At 37.3% G+C, this 18,643-nt stretch overlaps 1 protein-coding gene across 1 annotated transcript in view; it reads left to right on the forward strand.

Moving 5' to 3' along the window:
* LOC124798471 (serine/threonine-protein kinase Nek7-like) overlaps positions 1–18,643 on the forward strand; it is a 64,084-nt gene that overhangs the window by 31,645 nt on the left and 13,796 nt on the right. The window contains 7 exon segments of the mRNA XM_047261904.1: positions 2,985–3,014; positions 3,016–3,108; positions 3,110–3,142; positions 3,144–3,207; positions 6,840–6,910; positions 6,912–7,043; positions 7,133–7,246. Of these exon segments, the coding sequence (XP_047117860.1) occupies positions 2,985–3,014; positions 3,016–3,108; positions 3,110–3,142; positions 3,144–3,207; positions 6,840–6,910; positions 6,912–7,043; positions 7,133–7,246 (537 nt within the window).

Consider the following 18,643-nt stretch of genomic DNA (forward strand, 5'->3'; position numbering starts at 1 on the left):
GGAAGCAGGAATATCCATTTAGGGGCTCTCCAAAGTACTAAAAGAGTGAACAACTGACTTAACCCACCAATGGTCAGAAATAACGCATCATGAGGTAATAATTGGGAAAGCCACACTCAGAGGTTCTTTGAGTGCAGACTGTTGGGGAGGTCACAACGTACATATGGGTAGCGACTGGAATGTGTTAATTAACTAGGTTCCAGAATGAATTTTAACTCTGCAGTGGTGTGTGTGTGTGTGTGTGTGTGTGTGTGTGTGTGTGTGTGTGTGACAGTTTGAAACTTCCTAGTACATTAAGACTGCTCTACTAACTGAACTATCCAAGCACAACTCATTTATTTATTTGTTTATTTAGCCATCCGTGGACATTTTAAAATGTATGGATGTTGTCAGTTGCATACGTTCATATATTTATACAGTTTGTCGGTACATGTAGTTAAACATTGTGACAGATGAGTTATTTACAATCATTTTTGCTCCTTATCAAAATATTGTGAAACAAAAGCTATTTACAATCTTTTTTACTAAGGAATTCACTTATAGTGTAAAAGCAGTGTTCCCGCAAAAACAATTTAAGATTCTTCCTAAAGCGGTACATGTTATGTGCTGCTTTTATTTTCTGCGGCAGTTTTTTATACAGTTTTACACCTTCATACAAGAAGCTGTTTTGAGTCTTATGTTTATTCTTCCTGTCTAGGTGAAGACAGTGACTTGTTCTTGTACTATAGTTATGAAAACTGCTATTTGTGCTATAATTTTCTATATTTTTCTTGATGTACACTATGGTTTGGAATATAAATTCACAAGAAACAGTTAGAATTTCTAACATTTTGAAAAGTTCTCTGCAGTGGGCCCGCTTACTGCTTTTTGTTATAATTCATATTGCTTTCTTTTGCATTTTAAATACTGTTTGTAAATTCTGAGCACTTTTTCCCCAGATCAGATATATGTTTCTCAATGTACTTTGATCCACTAGAGACATGTGTGATCTCTACTGACTGTACTCTGCTTCTCTGTTTTCTAGATATAAATGAAACCACTCCCCTTACTCCTAGAGCCTCTAATTTATGCGACAGCTTCTGGTGGTCAACTGTATCAAATACCTTAGACAGGTCTAGGAAAAGGCCAGTTACATAGCTGTTCTCATCTAGTGCTTCTAAAACTGTTTTTGTAAATTGTGCTATTGCAGATTCTGTACCTCTACCAGGCCTGAAAATTTGCTGGTCATTGCAGAGGTGGTTGAATTTACTTAGATAGCTCAAAAACCTGTTTTTCATTATTGTTTCTATCACTTTGGAAAAGCATGACAATAGGGCTATTGGTCTGTAGTTCTCAACGTTTTCTACGTCATCTTTCTTGTGAACTGGTAAAATTTTGGTATGCTTCAGATAGTCAGGGAAGCAACCAGTTTTGAAGGATTCATTTATGATTTCTGTTAGTGGAGCTTTGATACCATTTATACATTTTTTCAGCACACACATTAGGATTTCATCTAAACCTGCCAAGTTTTTGTTCTTTAATTGCCTTACAACATTGCATACTTCCTCCTCGGTAGTTGGAAGCAATGCCATTGAGTTTGCTATATGCTTCTGTATTGGTTGATTAGCACCTTTTGGAAAAATTTTCTGTAAGTTCATTGCAGTGCTGCTAAAGTAGGTATTCACATAATTTATTAATTCTTTCGGGAAGTTTTCCTTGTTCCTGATTTGTGTGTTTGTACCTCTCTGCTTCACAGTTCCTGTTTCTTGTTTCACTACAGCCCATGTAGCTTTACTTTTATTATTGGGTAAATTTATGAACCTGTCGTTCGCTGATTTTTTATTTTTTATTTTTTTTTATTTTATTTTTTGCTGTATTGAGTACCTTCCTGTAGATTCTTTTGTAGCTTTTTGTAGTAGTGCAAAAAAACTGGATCACTATTGTCCTTTTTAATGGAGTTTAGGTGTTTACAAGTTTGAGCATTTTTTCTAATTCCTTTAGTAATCCATTTATTGTTGGTGGGTGTTCCTGTGGGAATTAATGCTTTGGGGAATGTTCCTTCAAATTTTAATTTAAACTCAGACATAAAATTGGAGAACTTGCTATTCACTTTAGTTTCTATGTATACTCCTTCCCAACTTTCATGTGCTAACTTTAAGGAATTCATCCTCACAGCTTCACTTGCCAGTTGTCGCAGGTTTGTGACCCAGTCTGGCGCACAGATTTAATCTGTTAGGAAGGTTCAGTTTACTCAGTTACTCTTCAAATAACTACTTTAAATAAACAGTATGCTAGAATATTCTGAATAACCTAAAATACTCTTTGAGGTATGATGGAGATGACGACGATGACAATGACGATGAGGAGGAGGAGGAAGAAAATATGATTACGTGGTAGATCTGTTGGCAACTTGCATGTTTTTGGAGATTTGGGGAGGGGGGGGGGGGGGAGAGAATGGAGGAAGTATCTGGGGAAAGGTGATTACAACATAATTTTGGCAAATGGAAAAATGACGAGTGTGTGTGTGTGTGTGTTAGCAAAGAAATGAGATGACAACGAATGTACCTTAAAGCTACAGCAATTGTGAAAATGAAGGGTGTGCTGAAAGGCAATTTTGCTTTGTGCAGTACAAAGAAGCTGGTGATGGGTGAATATCCAAATGGCTCAGTTGAGGTTATTGGCTATGGTGTACAGTATGTTCGGCAAGCAGTTGGTAATCTGCAGTTAACCAGTTTAACAATAGACCTACATGTGAGAGGATAGTTGCCCAGAGAGAGTGTGTGTGTGTGTGTGTGTGTTGTGTGTGTGTGTGTGTGTGTGTGTGTGTGTGTGTGTGTGTGTTGTGTGTGGTGGGGGGGGGGGGGGGGGGGGGGGAGACGTCCCTATTAAATAGTGTTCTCTTCAGGAAAATGATTACTTTAAAGAAATTTAATGTTGCTGTGGAACCAAGCATAGAGTTTATCTTAAACATTGTATGAACTCATAATATTTAATTCTGTTTTCAGCAATTGGACCATCCAAATATCATCAAATATTCTGGGATCTTTTATTGAAGACAATGAGCTCAACATTGTTCTAGAGCTTGCAGATGCTGGGGATCTTTCACGCATGATAAAACATTTCCGTAAACCACAGACGCCTCATACCTGAAAGGACTATATGGGAAATATTTTGTTCAGTTGTGTAGTGCTGTTGAGCATATGCACTCAAAACGCATAATGCACAGGGGTTAGTATAACTATTTAATAATTTAATTTGCAGAAAAGTCGAGTGCAGGCATTTATGGCAACACCCATATAAAATACGAGGGCAGTTCAATAAGTAATGCAACACATTTTTTTTCTGAAACAGGGGTTGTTTTATTCAGCATTGAAATACACCAGGTTATTCCCCAATCTTTTTAGTTACACAACACTATTTTTCAACGTAATCTCCATTCAATGCTACGGCCTTACGCCACCTTGAAATGAGGGCCTGTATGCCTGCACGGTACCATTCCACTGGTCGATGTCGGAGCCAACGTCGTACTGCATCAATAACTGCTTCAATCATCCGCGAAGTGCCTCCCACGGATTGCGTCCTTCATTGGGCCAAACATATGGAAATCCGACGGTGCAAGATCGGGGCTGTAGGGTGCATGAGGAAGAACAGTCCACTGAAGTTTTGTGAGCTCCTCTCGGGTGCGAAGACTTGTGTGAGGTCTTGCGTTGTCATGAAGAAGGAGAAGTTCGTTCAGATTTTTGTGCCTACGAACACGCTGAAGTCGTTTCTTCAATTTCTGAAGAATAGCACAATACACTTCAGAGTTGATCGTTTGACCATGGGGAAGGACATCGAACAGAATAACCCCTTCAGCATCCCAGAAGACTGTAACTATGACTTTACCGGCTGAGGGTATGGCTTTAAACTTTTTCTTGGTAGGGGAGTGGGTGTGGCGCCACTCCATTGATTGCCGTTTTGTTTCAGGTTCGAAGTGATGAACCCATGTTTCATCGCCTGTAACAATCTTTGACAAGAAATTGTCACCCTCAGCCACACGACGAGCAAGCAGTTCCGCACAGATGGTTCTCCTTTGCTCTTTATGGTGTTCGGTTAGACAACGAGGGACCCAGCGGGAACAAACCTTTGAATATCCCAACTGGTGAACAATTGTGACAGCACTACCAACAGAGATGTCAAGTTGAGCACTGAGTTGTTTGATGGTGATCCGTCGATCATCTCAAACGAGTGTGTTCGCACGCTCTGCCGTTGCAGGAGTCACAGCTGTGCACGGCCGGCCCGCACGTGGGAGATCAGACAGTCTTGCTTGACCTTGCGGCGATGATGACACACGCTTTGCCCAATGACTCACCATGCTTTTGTCCACTGCTAGATCACCGTAGACATTCTGCAAGCGCCTATGAATATCTGAGATGCCCTGGTTTTCCGCCAAAAGAAACTCGATCACTGCCCGTTGTTTGCAACGCACATCCGTTACAGACGCCATTTTAACAGCTCCGTACAGCGCTGCCACCTGTTGGAAGTCAATGAAACTATACAAGACGAAGCGGGAATGTTTGAAAATATTCCACAAGAAATTTCTGGTTTTTTCAACCAAAATTGGCCGAGAAAAAAGAAGTGTTGCATTACTTATTGAACTGCCCTCGTAATAATGATAAACTTGTTTCTAGAGTATGACATGTAAGACAAAGGAAAGAAAGATTGGAGCTGTAATTAAAAACAAATGTGAGATTAAATATTATCAGCATCTTTGACTCACAAGAGTAGGTCAGAAGCTGTGGATAATAGACAGAGATTCAAGTCTGCATTCCAATTTTAACATTTGTTATTAATTAAATTTACCCTATTTGTCGAAATAAGCATTTGAATATTATAAACTGTCTCACTTATTTGAAGAATTTGTGAATATTAAAAAATGCTTATTTATTTCATCTGTTGTAGTATATTAGGATAAGTCTAAGCTGCATTATTCTCTAACAGTAACTTAAGATTATACTAATCTGCACTTGAAATTTTTTCCCAGGTGCAAGATGTAAGTAAATTGAAACATTCATTGCTTGATATAAAGGGTGAGTCAGGAGGAAAGGTGCAAGCTTTGAGGGATGATACTAGGGGTGATTCTGAACAAAAAACTCCTAATAAACATATGCCCTTTTTTTAACCATTTCCGGGTAAACCAATGAAAACAACTAGGAATGGGAAACATATAGTGTCGTCCCTTACTAACCGTGTCAGTACGCAGTTCACTTGCGCACGGTAAAGTTATTTACATCAAGTATCAGTCTGACAGTGCTTGTTGTAGTGCATGGTGCTACAGTGTTGTTACATGAACAACAAATACAGTTTTGTGTAGTGAAAATGCCATGGATCTTCACACATACAGAGTATGCTGAAATGGTGTTTGTCCATGGTTTGTCCAATGGGAGTTCCAGAGCTGCTGTGCGAGAATACCAACAACGATTTCCGAATTGCAGAGTGCCAGATAACAAGGTGTTTAGCAGGCTGTTTCACGGATTGCCCGAGTATGGTATGCTTCCCAGCATAATGTTGTCTCTGAACATCTTGTACAACAAACTCTTAATGAAGTCTAGAACATTCTTCAAGTAGTGGAACACAACCGTACCACTAGCTCTAGAAGAATTGCTGCCCAACTGGTATTCCACAAACACGAGTGATACGCACAGTACACGAGTACGGTCTGTATCCCTTTCATCGGCAGATTGTACAACATCTGCATCAAAGAGATGCTGCCGCCCGGCAAGAATTCTGTCAATAGATCATTGCCAATGAGCAATTAATTCCACGTATTCCATTCACTGATAACTCAACATTTGCCCACAGCAGAGTCAACAACACACACATAACTCTCATGTATGGGCAAATGAAAATGTGCACACTACTGTGGAAATTAATTTTCAGTGATGTTTCTCAGTCAATGTGTAGTGCAGTATTATTGGTGACGTAACTCATCAGTCCAGTTGTTTTAGATAACCATCTTACTGGGACACACTATCTTGAGTTTCTTCAAAATTTGTTACCAGAATATGTTCGGATATCCCTTTGGCAACACGAGCTCATATGTACTTTCACCATGACGGAGCTCCTACACATTCTGCACGGTCAGTGACACAGTATCTCAACACAACATATCCTGGTCATTGGATCGGTTGCCATGGAGTCATTACTTGGCCACCGAGGTCACCCCATTGGATTACTGTTTGCGGGGGCGGCTGAAGAGCGACGTCTACAAGTGCAGAGTGGACATGAGAGGACCTTCTCAGTTGTATTTCACATGCTTGTGCCCAGGTATAGGAATGCAAAACTGAGCTCCAATCGGTGACAAAACACTTGTCTACCGTTGGTTTACTCAGAGATGGTTAAGAAAAAGGCATATGTTTATTAGAAGTTTTTTTTGTTCAGAATCACCAGTAGTACCACCCGTCAAAGCATGTACCTTTCCTTCTGACATACGCTGTATATTGCATGTTCACTGCCTTTACCCATAGGTGAAGGATTTCATTCTTACTTCTTTTGCACAATCTCTAACTTTAATGAAGTTGCCATATATCTTTTTATCAATACCAGCCAAGTTATGCATCCTGGTGCCTCCTGTTTGGTAATGCCTGCTGACTCCAGATGTAATGTAATTTTGCCTATACCATCACATTTACTTTCATGTTCAGTGGTACTGCAAACCATGGGCTTCTGCTTTTTTCTCTTTGATACATCGTAACTTCACCCTGTTGTCCCAGATTTCACCAGTGACAATGAAACTGGGAGATAACTTACCGACTCATCCTCAGTTCAGAAACTTCACCGAGAATTTTAAACAGCTGTAAGTGCTGACACTTCCTTTGCAGATATTAAACCAGCAAATGTTTTCATGACATCACAAGGTGTTGTAAAACTTGGTGACTTGGGCCTCAGTAGATTTTTTCAGTTCCAAAACAACAGCTGCTCATTCACTTGTTGGTACTCCTTATTATATGAGTCCAGAAAGAATGTATGAACAAGGATACAACTTTAAAAGTGATATTTGGTCCATGGGATGCCTCCTTTATGAGGTAAGTTGCTGCAGAAGTTTATAACCACATGATACATTAGACTGTAGTCGAATTGCTTTCCAGTAACAGTATCTGAAAACATGTTTCAGCTGGCAGCCCTACAGTCACCATTCTATGGTGAAAAAATGAATCTCTATACCTTGTGCAAAAAAATTGAGAAATGCTGTGTCCCACCTATACCATCTGACATTTACTCGTTACAGGTAAGTGTGTGTGTGTGTGTGTGTGTGTGTGTGTGTGGTGTGTGTGTGTGTGTGTGGGTGGGTGTGTGGGCGCGCGCGCGCGCATATTCTAATGTCTAATAGAGATGAAGTGGCTAGCACAGTAAAACTGAAACAAAAATTAAGGAAATAAATATGTAGAGACTAATAAAAACCAGTATTAAACAGAGTCAAATCTGATTTTACTGCTTCTTGAGATTTTGAATTTATTCATTCATTCACAAATCGTGTTCTTTAAATCCTTTCACGAAGGAGAACCTTAACGAATGTGGAACGAGTCGAGTTGTATATTAATAGGCATAAGCCACCATGGCTGGCTACTTCTGTGAAGTACCCTAGCAACTGATTGACTAGTGCTAATGTACTCAAACTGATAATTATGTTAATTATTTTGAGATTATATTATAGATATATGTTATGAGATTTGAAGAAGATCACTTCTTATGCTAGCAGACAAAGCAATAAAGAACAGTGAAAGATACATAGATTCCTCATTTGCTGACATGATTAACATGTCATTTAGCACAGGAATCTTCCCAGAAAAAACTAAAGAAATCGATTGTCAAACCTATTTACAAGAAGGGTGACCAGTCTTATGTTATCAGTTACCAGCCTATATCATTGTTATCTGGATTTTCAAAAGTAATTGAAAGAGTAATGCATGAAAGACTGTCTCATTTTCTTAATAAAAATCAAATTCTAGTTAAAAGGCAAAAACGGTTTTTGGAAAAAATTGGTCAACTGACACAGCAATTTATAACTTTTTAAAACTGTTCATAAATTCTGTAGACAAAAATTAACTAAACTGTGGACTGTTTTTGGACCTATCTAAGGCTTTCGATGTCATTGACCATAATTTACTGCTCAGAAAACTATATTGCTACGGGGTTCGTGGAGTAGCACAAGATTGGTTCAGATCATATCTTTCTAATAGGTATCAGAAGGTAGAGATACAGCATGCGGGTACAGTCTACTCATCGACATACCAAATAGTCAGGTATGGTGTGCCGCAGAGGTCTGTAATGGGGCCATTGCTGTTCTTAACATTTATAGTGATTTGCCAAGCCATTTATCAACAGCAGATGCAGTATTGTTTGCTGACGACACCAGTCTATTTGTCAAAGCTAAAAATGAAACTGACTTACTGGAGAGAGTCAAAGTAGCCACAGAAGAAGCAAACATGTGGTTTACAAACAACAAATTAATTGTTAATGACAAAAAAACAGTTTGGATGAACATCAGACATATAACAAACAAAGTAAAAACTCACCTAACTGTAAAACTTGAGCAGTGTAGACAAAGCAACCCCCCCCCCCCCCCCACTAAATTTTTAGGATTATGGCTAGATGGATATTTAATGTGGGAGAAACACACAGAAATGTTAAACAAAAAATTAAGTCAGTATTGTTATGTTCTTAGAATACTAAAAACATTCCTGTAGTGTTGATGCAGTGTTGTGTTTATACTTTGCACTCATACATAGCACACTAAGATATGGTATCATATTTTGGGGGGAATACCAGTTTGGCCAAACACTCATTTGTACTTCAAAAGAAGGCAATAAGGATAATCAGAGGTATGACACACAGAAAATCATCTAAAAAAAGTTTTCAAGGAACTACAAATGATGACTCTACATGTATCTATATTTATGAAAGTATATGTTTTATCAAGGCACACCAGGAACTTTCTTTGTTAAACAGTCAAGTTCATAACTACAAAACGAGAAATAGAGACGACTTTCATAGATAAAGTCACACAAAAGCTATGTATCAAAAAAGTGTTGTTTATCTGCCAAAAATCTTATTTAGTGCACTACCAAAGGAAATTAAAAGTATACCAAAATTCCACATATTCAAAAACGAACTTTAAAAAAATGTTAATTAGCAAGAATTTTTTATAGTGTCAAGGAATACTTAAGTCACCAGCATTCAATATACAGTAGCTTATTTCCTTCATCGTAATGACCCAAAATGCTCATTAAAAACTAAATTTTATTCATCTATTATTCTAATTTAGCATGTTATGAATGTTGTTACGCATTTTATTTATGGGCATATAATGTATGAGAAATCCTATATCATTTTTATAATGATGAGATACAAGGATGCTAAATAAAGTATTTATATTTAAGTATTTAAATTAAAAGGTGGTGCTACCAAGTCTGCAAAAAATTGTAGTACTATAGCCGAGATATCATTGTAGACAGAAGAGTTACTCTCTTTTAATGACCCAGTGATTTGTAATCTCTCTAGCAGATGAGTAACAAACCTGCTTTTTGGTTGTGTAATAGGTATTGCCTTTGTAAGCAAGTTTATTGGATCTGCTTTTTGTGGACCATTTGTATACCCTTGTTTTCATCTACAGTTAGAAACACTTCATTGAATTTAGTAGTTAATGTCATGAATTCCATATCACTTGCATGACTACTGCAGTTATATGAGAGTTCAGTATCATTTTCCTTTCTGAGTTTATGACTACATATCAATAATGCTCCAAATTATCCTTAGCTGGTTTGTAATTTTGAATTTCTTGTCTGATGTATGTAGGACACACAACACACCCTGAGCAATTTTGCAATACTGCTTATAACGCATTTTAAGTCTTGATTAGAACTATTTCTTTGTGATAAATAAAGATCTCTCTTCCTAGAAAAAATATGTTTTGATGTCCTATGGCCTTCATTTGTTGCTGGGAATTTTGCTACAGGCATCAAATCAAAGAGGGACCCTCTAGTTGGCCCTCTATCAGAACTACACAAAATTAAATTAATATTGAAATTTTCACATACAGTTATATTATTTCTACTCAGTATTACAAGTACAAAATCTAACTTCCAATGAAGTTTTAAAAAATTGCTGTTGGGGTCCTGTATCTGCACACTGCGGAACTGTTATCGGTATGTTTCGAAATTTGTTATTGAAATACAGCACTGTAAGAGCTGCTCAATGGAGTATTCATTCACGTCTATGGCCTGGTACTTTATTCACATTTTGTGCATACAGCCACTTCCTTTTCCTTGTATTAGGCTTAGAGTAATACAATACTGAGATGTTTCCATTTTGGTTCATCTGTTCATTTTCTGTTATTTCCAAATGACATTCTGTTATGTATAGCACATCTGTAGAAATACCTTTAGGGTTTTAAGTTTCCTATAGTATGGGGGGTTTCTTCTGTAACAAGATTCTTATGGAAAAGCACAAATGCATGATTATCCTCTGTGCTGTCTAAGTTAACATTTGTTGTTTCTCCAGTAATTGCTGCAGCTGTGTCTATTACTATTAGGCATCTTCTACAATTTATTAGAACATTTCAGCTCAGGGACATTAACTCTAATGTTTATGCTAAACAGTTATTGATCCTGTGAGTATATAGACAGATGATAGTGGAATGTACAATGTTACATATATTCTTTGTTTGAAGCATTATATCAAACAAGCAGCTGAGCAGAAGAAGATGAGGTGATGTGGCTTTTTCAGTGTAAATTTTTTTTTTTCCCTACTGTGCATAACATGTATAAAGTGGAGTTTCAGTTGTTTGATTTCATATATAAAGTGGTTTAGATATAATTATCTGTGTGAGTAAATTAGAGCAAGTCATTATTTGTTGTTAATGCACTATACAGTAGCAGCTTGCAGTGGCTGCTTCTGTCTATTGATGTGTAACTTGACTTGGTCCACGTACCCAAAGTCTGTCCTTGTTTATGAGATTTACAGAACATGTGAATGAACGAATGTATAAATGCAGAGGCTGGAAGTAATGAGAGGAAATACTGGCAAGTTGAAGCTTTGAGTCAGACCATGCAAGCAGTTTACGAAAATGAGTCCACATAACATATGATTTTCCGACTCAGTAGGTTAGGGAAAAATACCACAATAACAAATATTTTAGAAGTAGTTAATAAGATGTCAAGTGTGCTTTGCCATGCTACAGAGGTCATACCTCTGTTGGCCAAGAAGTACATGTTGTTTAGAGAATCAGCATGAAATCTGCTGTCAGTGAAGCTGCGCCATTCCAAGCCAAGCTGGAGATTTCATAGAACAAGGAAGTGTCCCAAATGTAACTAGAATCCAGAGAGAAAATTCAGATAATGTACTTGGTACGATATATGATGGGCTACTCAGTATGGGAGATTCCCAGATTTTGGAAACGTCTCAAAGAAAGTGCCCTAGGACAAGAAGAGCAACTGTTTTGAGTGGTGATTCTTTTTGGCATCATCCAACAAAGAGGAAAGCACAGATTGTGGGCAGTATTTAAATGGTGCAATCCCGAGATTAAATAGTTCCTACATCAGTATACTTACTAGTACTGTACTCAATTGAAGTGTACTGGGAGGTGTTACGTTAACAAAGTATAGCAACAAGATGAAAAATGGCATAAGAAAAAACTGTATGTGTTCCACCAAAGTATCAGTGGTCTCATAAACCAATTGGAGTTTCTAAATTTGAGACAAAAGCTACAGTATCTATAAGCTGTGCCCAAATAATATGTCTCACAAAGTGTCTTGTAAGGGGTGGAACTGAAATGCCTAGAATTTAAGGCAACACATTAGCAGCGAGCTATTGTAGCACTATTAAGGAGAAAGATGGAGCTGCAATTTATGTCAAAACTAATTTAATATTTAAATCTGTTGACTCAAGTACTTACTGTGTAGATTTCCAACGTGAAGCCTGTGGAACTGAAATTACCACACATCATATGTCAGTGGTAGTGTACAGGGTTCCTCAAGAAAAAATGGGCATTTTTTAAACAAACTGGAACAGTGTTTGAGCTAAACACATTCCAAAATTAAGGATTTAATTATAAAGTGTGATTTCGGTATGAATTTCTTAGATAAAAATAACATTAGGGAAGAATTAAAGCACCTGATGGAGTAGCTCAACCTAGGTGCAGTAGGTAACTTCCCTACTAGCATAACTGTAACACCCTAATTGACACTATATTCACTGAAAGAGGCTAGAGGAGCTGTGTCATTGTAAGTTAAATTGTCAAGAGACTGTCAAATCATGGTGGACAACTACTTACAGTGAATGACATCAGCCGGTGTAATAAAACCAAACATTCCTTTAAATCTCGCAGGCTAGCCACTGATGACGCCCTAGAAAATCTCAGCCTGTATTTGCAACATATTGACTGGAGCTCTATGTATGTGTTCATATGGAAAGGAAGGTTAATGACAAATGTAACATTCTCATGAGTTTGTGTCATTGCTTCAAACTGTATTTAAAAAAAAGAAAGAAAAGTTCTAAAAACTATTCTCAAGCGACTGAAGGAAACTATGGATTACCGGAGGGGTCAAAATTTTGTATAGAACAAAATAGGTTTTATGAATCGTGTAGGTATCTGATGACCCATAAAAAAGAGAATTATAAATGTATTAATAGTACTGTAATATTAGAAAAAGTGTCAATAAAAATACAAAATTTTGTAGATCACATCTGAAATCCAACAACAAAGCAAAAAGCATCTGGCCAGTTATAAAAAGGAAGAATGGGGGAAAAAGTAGAGTACATATCATACACAGAAATAAGCCATGCTGGAAATACAGTAAAATCGTTGAGGAAATTGCTAAAAATCTTCACTATGCATTTTTTCAACAGCTGTAGAGAAGTGGCTTAGTGAATGCTGTGACAGCTTGTCTGCATAAAGCTAGCAGCAGCAGCAGCAGCAGCAGCAGAGTCAATCAGATGCACATAACTCCCATCACATTGAAATAAAGAAGACAATCAAACAAATGAAAATAAAAAGTTAGTTGGTAGTGTTTCCACAAGGATAATCAGGCATTGTCATGAATATATAACTACAGTTTTGTGTCAGTTAATGAATGCTTACATTAAGGCACTGTCCCACTGCAATTCAAATATGCATGTGTGAAAGCATTTTTCAAGAAGGGTTAAGGAAACTTGAGGTCACAAACTTCCGCCTAATCTTCCTGCTAAAAAATTTTTCCAAGGTCCTAGAGAAGCTGGTGTTCAGGATAATTGTTTGTTTATTCATTCCATGTTCCATGGACTCTTTACAATGATGAGTTTATGGGAGTCACCAGAACATCATCCGTGAATGCACAGTGAAGCACAGCATTATTCTGTGGCGATGAGCACATGGAAAATCTTCTTTACTCTTTGATTTTTAGTATTGTTTTCTGTGTTGACTTAGATTTCTCAGTTCTTTGTGTTTGAGCTTAAAAATAAGAAGTTATTGCCTTACTACTTCATTGAATCTCTTTGGTGAACAGAGATAAGCTGTAGTTGGCCATGTAATTGGCCATGTAGTTCACCATGGATGCGAGTCATTCCAAGATAAAGATTACAATACATTAAATTACATTTTACTGCTTAACAGATGTTACAGCATTAAGAAAAACAGTGCTTGAATGAAAATAACAAGATTTATATAAAAAAGTTATATTAACATTTGAATAGTTTGTTATATTCACTTTTCAGTACTGACGTGTTCTGAACAGTAATGCAGGCATACTGTCATACTGTTGAGCAGTCAATTCAACAACCCATGTACTATAAAAATACTCAGCCACATTACACAGTGACTGAATGAAATAAGCTAATCTACATGAACTACATTTATTAATATTTGACAGACGTGAAACAGTTAAGTTATATTTTATTTTAGGTTAGCTCTCTTTCACAAATTCCTCTACGGAGTAGAATGAGCAATTCAGAGAAGTTGCCATAGATTTGTTTTGAACAGGGATGCACTATTTCTTATGTTTCTGAGTTCAGTGGGAAGAAGGTTGAAAATTTTTGCACCAGTGTACTTAGGGTCTCTCTGTACCTACAAAAGATTTTTAATTGGTAGTGAATGTGATTCTAATGCCTAGTGTTGACTGCTGAGTTGAACACAAAGAGAAGGAAAAAGTGAATTCAGAAGCCATGATACGTATTCCTAGCTGGATAAATAATTTACTTCAGGATGGTCTTTGGATTATGCTACATATCACTCTCTTTTGGGCAATGAAGATTTTTTGAGCAAGAGGAGAATACCTCCAGAAGATAATTCCATAATACATGATAGTTTGCAAATAAGCAAAATTAGCTACCTTCATGACTGTTTGGTCTCCAATACAAGAGAGCATTCTTAATGCAAAAGCTGCTGACTTCATTCCCTTCACAGGTTGGTGAGTGTGATGTTAACAGTTTAGTTTGAAGGTTAAGTGAATGCCCACGAACTTGGTGCTATCAGCCCTCTGTAACTGCTTGTTACTGAGTGCCATTGCATACTCCTCTATGTTTTTGTCACTTGATCTAAACTGCAAAAATTTGCTTGCATAAATTGGCAGAAAGAGACTGAAGAATAAACCAGTTAAAATTTTTTGATAAAAGGTTTTTGGTGCTTGACAGATTTTCAACTATAATGCTGGTGTCGTCTGCAAACATGGTAAATCTGCACTCAACACTGTTCACAGCTGCAGGTAGATCATTGGCATAAATCAAAAACAATAAAGGATCCAGGACAGAAACCTGCAAGACTCTGCGATGAATAATGTCCCAGTCTGACAGAACATGTAATACCGATTTGCAATCAACAGCTTGCAAAATTATGTCCTTCTTCCTGCTAATAAGATAGGATTTCAGTAGGTTATGTAATGGGCTCCTGATCCCATACTGCTGGGCTTTCTCTAATACACTATGTGATCAAAAGTATCCGGACACCTGGCTGAAAATGACTTAAAAGTTCGTGGCACCCTCCATTGGTAATGCTGGAATGCTATATGGTGTTGGCCAACCCTTAGCCTTGATGACAGCTTCCACTCTCACAAGCATTTGTTCATTCAGGCGTTGGATGGTTTCTTGGTGAATGACAGCTCATTCTTCACAGAGTGCTGCACTGAGGAGAGGTATCATTAGATTAGATTAGATTAATACTAGTTCCATGGATCATGAATACGATATTTCGTAATGATGTGGAACGAGTCGAATTTTCCAATACATGACATAATTAGGTTAATTTAACAACATACTTAAGTTAATATAACAACTTTATTTTTTTGTGTTTTTTTTCTTTATTTTTTATTTTTTTTATTTTTTTATTTTTTTTTATATTTTTGTTTTTTTTTTCTTTTTTTCTTAATTTATATCTAAAAATTCCTCTATGGAGTAGAAGGAGTTGTCATTCAGAAATTCTTTTAATTTATTCTTAAATACTTGTTGGTTATCTGTCAGACTTTTGATACTATTTGGTAAGTGACCAAAGACTTTAGTGCCAGTATAATTCACCCCTTCTGTGCCAAAGTTAGATTTAATCTTGAATAGTGAAGATCGTCCTTTCTCCTAGTATTGTAGTTATGCACACTGCTATTACTTTTGAATTGGGTTTGGTTGTTAATAACAAATTTCATAAGAGAGTATATATACTGAGAAGATACTGTGAATATCCCTAGATCCTTAAATAAATGTCTGCAGGACTCCAGCTATTATTCTGATTACACGCTTTTGTGCAATAAATACTTTATTCCTCAGTGATGAATTACCCCAAAATATGATGCCATATGAAAGCAATGAGTGAAAATAGGCGTAGTAAGCTAATTTACTAAGATGTTTATCACCAAAATTTGCAATGACCCTTATTGCATAAGTAGCTGAACTCAAATGTTTCAGCAGATCATCAATGTGTTTCTTCCAATTTAATCTCTCATCAATGGATATACCTAAACATTTGGAATATTCTACCTTAGCTATATGCTTCTGATTAAGGTCTATATTTATTAATGGCGTCATACCATTCACTGTACAGAACTGTATGTACTGTGTCTTATCAAAATTCAGTGAGAGTCCGTTTACAAGGAACCACTTAGTAATTTTCTGAAAGACAGTATTGACAATTTCATCAGTTAATTCTTGTTTCTCAGGTGTGATTACTATACTTGTATCCTCAGCAAAGAGAACTAACTTTGCCTCTTCATGAATATAGAATGGCAAGTCATTAATATATAATAAGAACAACAAAGGACCCAAAACTGACCCTTGTGGAACCCCATTCTTGATAGTTCCCCAGTTTGAGGAATGTGCTGATCTTTGCATGTTACAAGAACTACTTATTTCAACTTTCTGCACTCTTCCAGTTAGGTACGAATTAAACCATTTGTGCACTGTCCCACTCATGCCACAATACTTGAGCTTGTCTAGCAGAATTTCATGATTTACACAATCAAAAGCCTTTGAGAGATCACAAAAAATCCCAATGGGTGGTGTTCGGTTATTCAGATCATTCAAAATTTGACTGGTGAAAGCATATATGGCATTTTCTGTTGAAAAACCTTTCTAGAAACCAAACTGACATTTTGTTAGTACTTCATTTTTACAGATATGTGAAGCTACTCTTGAATAAATTACTTTCTCAAAAATTTTGGATAAAGCTGTTAGATTGGGAGATTGGACGGTAATTGTTGACATCAGATCTATCCCCCTTTTTATGCAAAGGTATAACAATAGCATATTTCAGTCTATCAGGGAAAATGCCCTGTTCCAGAGAGCTATTACACAGGTGGCTGAGAATCTTACTTATCTGTTGAGAACAAGCTTTTAGTATTTTGCTGGAAATGCCATCAATTCCATGTGAGTTTATTATTTTCCTAATTTCAGAGGGAGAAGTGGGTGAGATTTCAATTGTATCAAATTGCATAGGTATGGCCTCTTCCATTAACAACCTAGCATCTTCTAATGAACACCTGGATCCTACTATATCCACATTTAGAAAATGATTATTAAAATATTTTCAACTTCTGACTTTTTGCTCGTAAAGCTTTCATTCAATTTGATGGTAATACTGTCTTCCTCTGCTCTTGGTTGACCTGTTTCTCTTTTAATAATATTCCAAATTGTTTTAATTTTATTATCAGAGTTGCTGATTTCAGACATGATACACATACTCCTGGATTTTTTAATAACTTTTCTTAATATAACACAGTAGTTTTTATAATTTTTGATAGTTTCTGGGTCACTACTCTTTCTTGCTGTCAGATACATTTCCCTTTTCCGGTTACAAGATATTTTTATACCGTTAGTAAGCCATGGTTTGTTACAAGGTTTCTTACGAGTATATTTAACTATTTTCTTGGGGAAGCAGTTTTCAAATGCATTTACAAAAATGTCATGAAATAAATTCTATTTTAAATTGGCATCAGGTTCACGGTACACCTCATCCCAGTCTAACTGCTGTAGGCTTTCCCTGAAATTTGCAATTGTTAAATCGTTGACTGAACGTACTACTTTGGAGGACTGTTTAGTATTGCTGAATGGAGCTATGTCATATATTGTAACTAGCTGTGCACCATGATCAGAAAGATCATTCTCAACAGACTGAGCATTTACCTGGTTAAACTTATCTTGGTCTATAAAGAAGTTATCTATCAGTGAGCTGCTATCCTTTACCACCCGAGTAGGAAAATCAATAATCGATGTCAGTCAGTAAGGCCTGGCATGAAGTCGGCATTCCAAAACATCCCAAAGGTGTTCTATAGGACTCAGGTCAGGACTCTGTGCAGGCCAGACCATTACAGGCCATGCATTATGAACAGGTGTTTGACCATGTTGAAAGATGCAATTGCCATGCCATTATTGCTCTTCAACAATAGGGAGCAAGAAGGTGCTTAAAACATTAATGTAGGCCTGTGCTGTGATAATGCCATACAAAACAACAAGGGGTGCAAGCCCCTTCCATGAAAAACATGACCACACCATAACACCACTGCCTCCGAATTTTACTGTTTGCTCTACACATGCAGGCAGATGATGTTCACCAGGCATTCGCCGTACCCACACCCTGCCATCAAATCGCCACATTGTGTACCATGATTTATCACCCCACACAATGTTTTTCCACTGTTCAGTCGTCCAATGTTTATGCTCCTTACACCAAGCGAGGCGACGTTCGGCATTTACAGGCATGATGTGTGGCTTGTAAGCAGCCACTCGAGCATGAAATCCAAGTATTCTCACCTCCTGCCTTGCTGTCATAGTACTTGCAGTGGATTCGGATGCAGTTTGGAATTTCTGTGTGATGGTCTGGATAGATGTCTGCGTATTACATGTCACAGCCCTCTTCAACTGTCGGTGGTCTCTGTCAGTCAACAGATGAGGTCAGCCTGTACGGTTTTGTGCTGTACGTGTCCCTTCACATTTCTACTTCTCTATCACATTGGAAACAGTGTACCTAGGGATGTTTAGGAGTGTGGTAATCTCACTTACAGACATATGACCCAAGTGACACCCAACCACCTGACCAGATTTGAAGTCCATGAGTTCCGCAGAGTGCCCCATTCTGCTCTCTCACAATGTCTAATGACTACTGAGGTCACTGATATGGAGTACCTGGCAGTAGGTGGCAGCACAAGGCACCTAATATGAAAAACGCATGTTTTTG

This window comes from Schistocerca piceifrons, chromosome 5 (genome assembly GCF_021461385.2).
Source record: "Schistocerca piceifrons isolate TAMUIC-IGC-003096 chromosome 5, iqSchPice1.1, whole genome shotgun sequence".
Lineage (NCBI taxonomy): Eukaryota > Metazoa > Arthropoda > Insecta > Orthoptera > Acrididae > Schistocerca > Schistocerca piceifrons.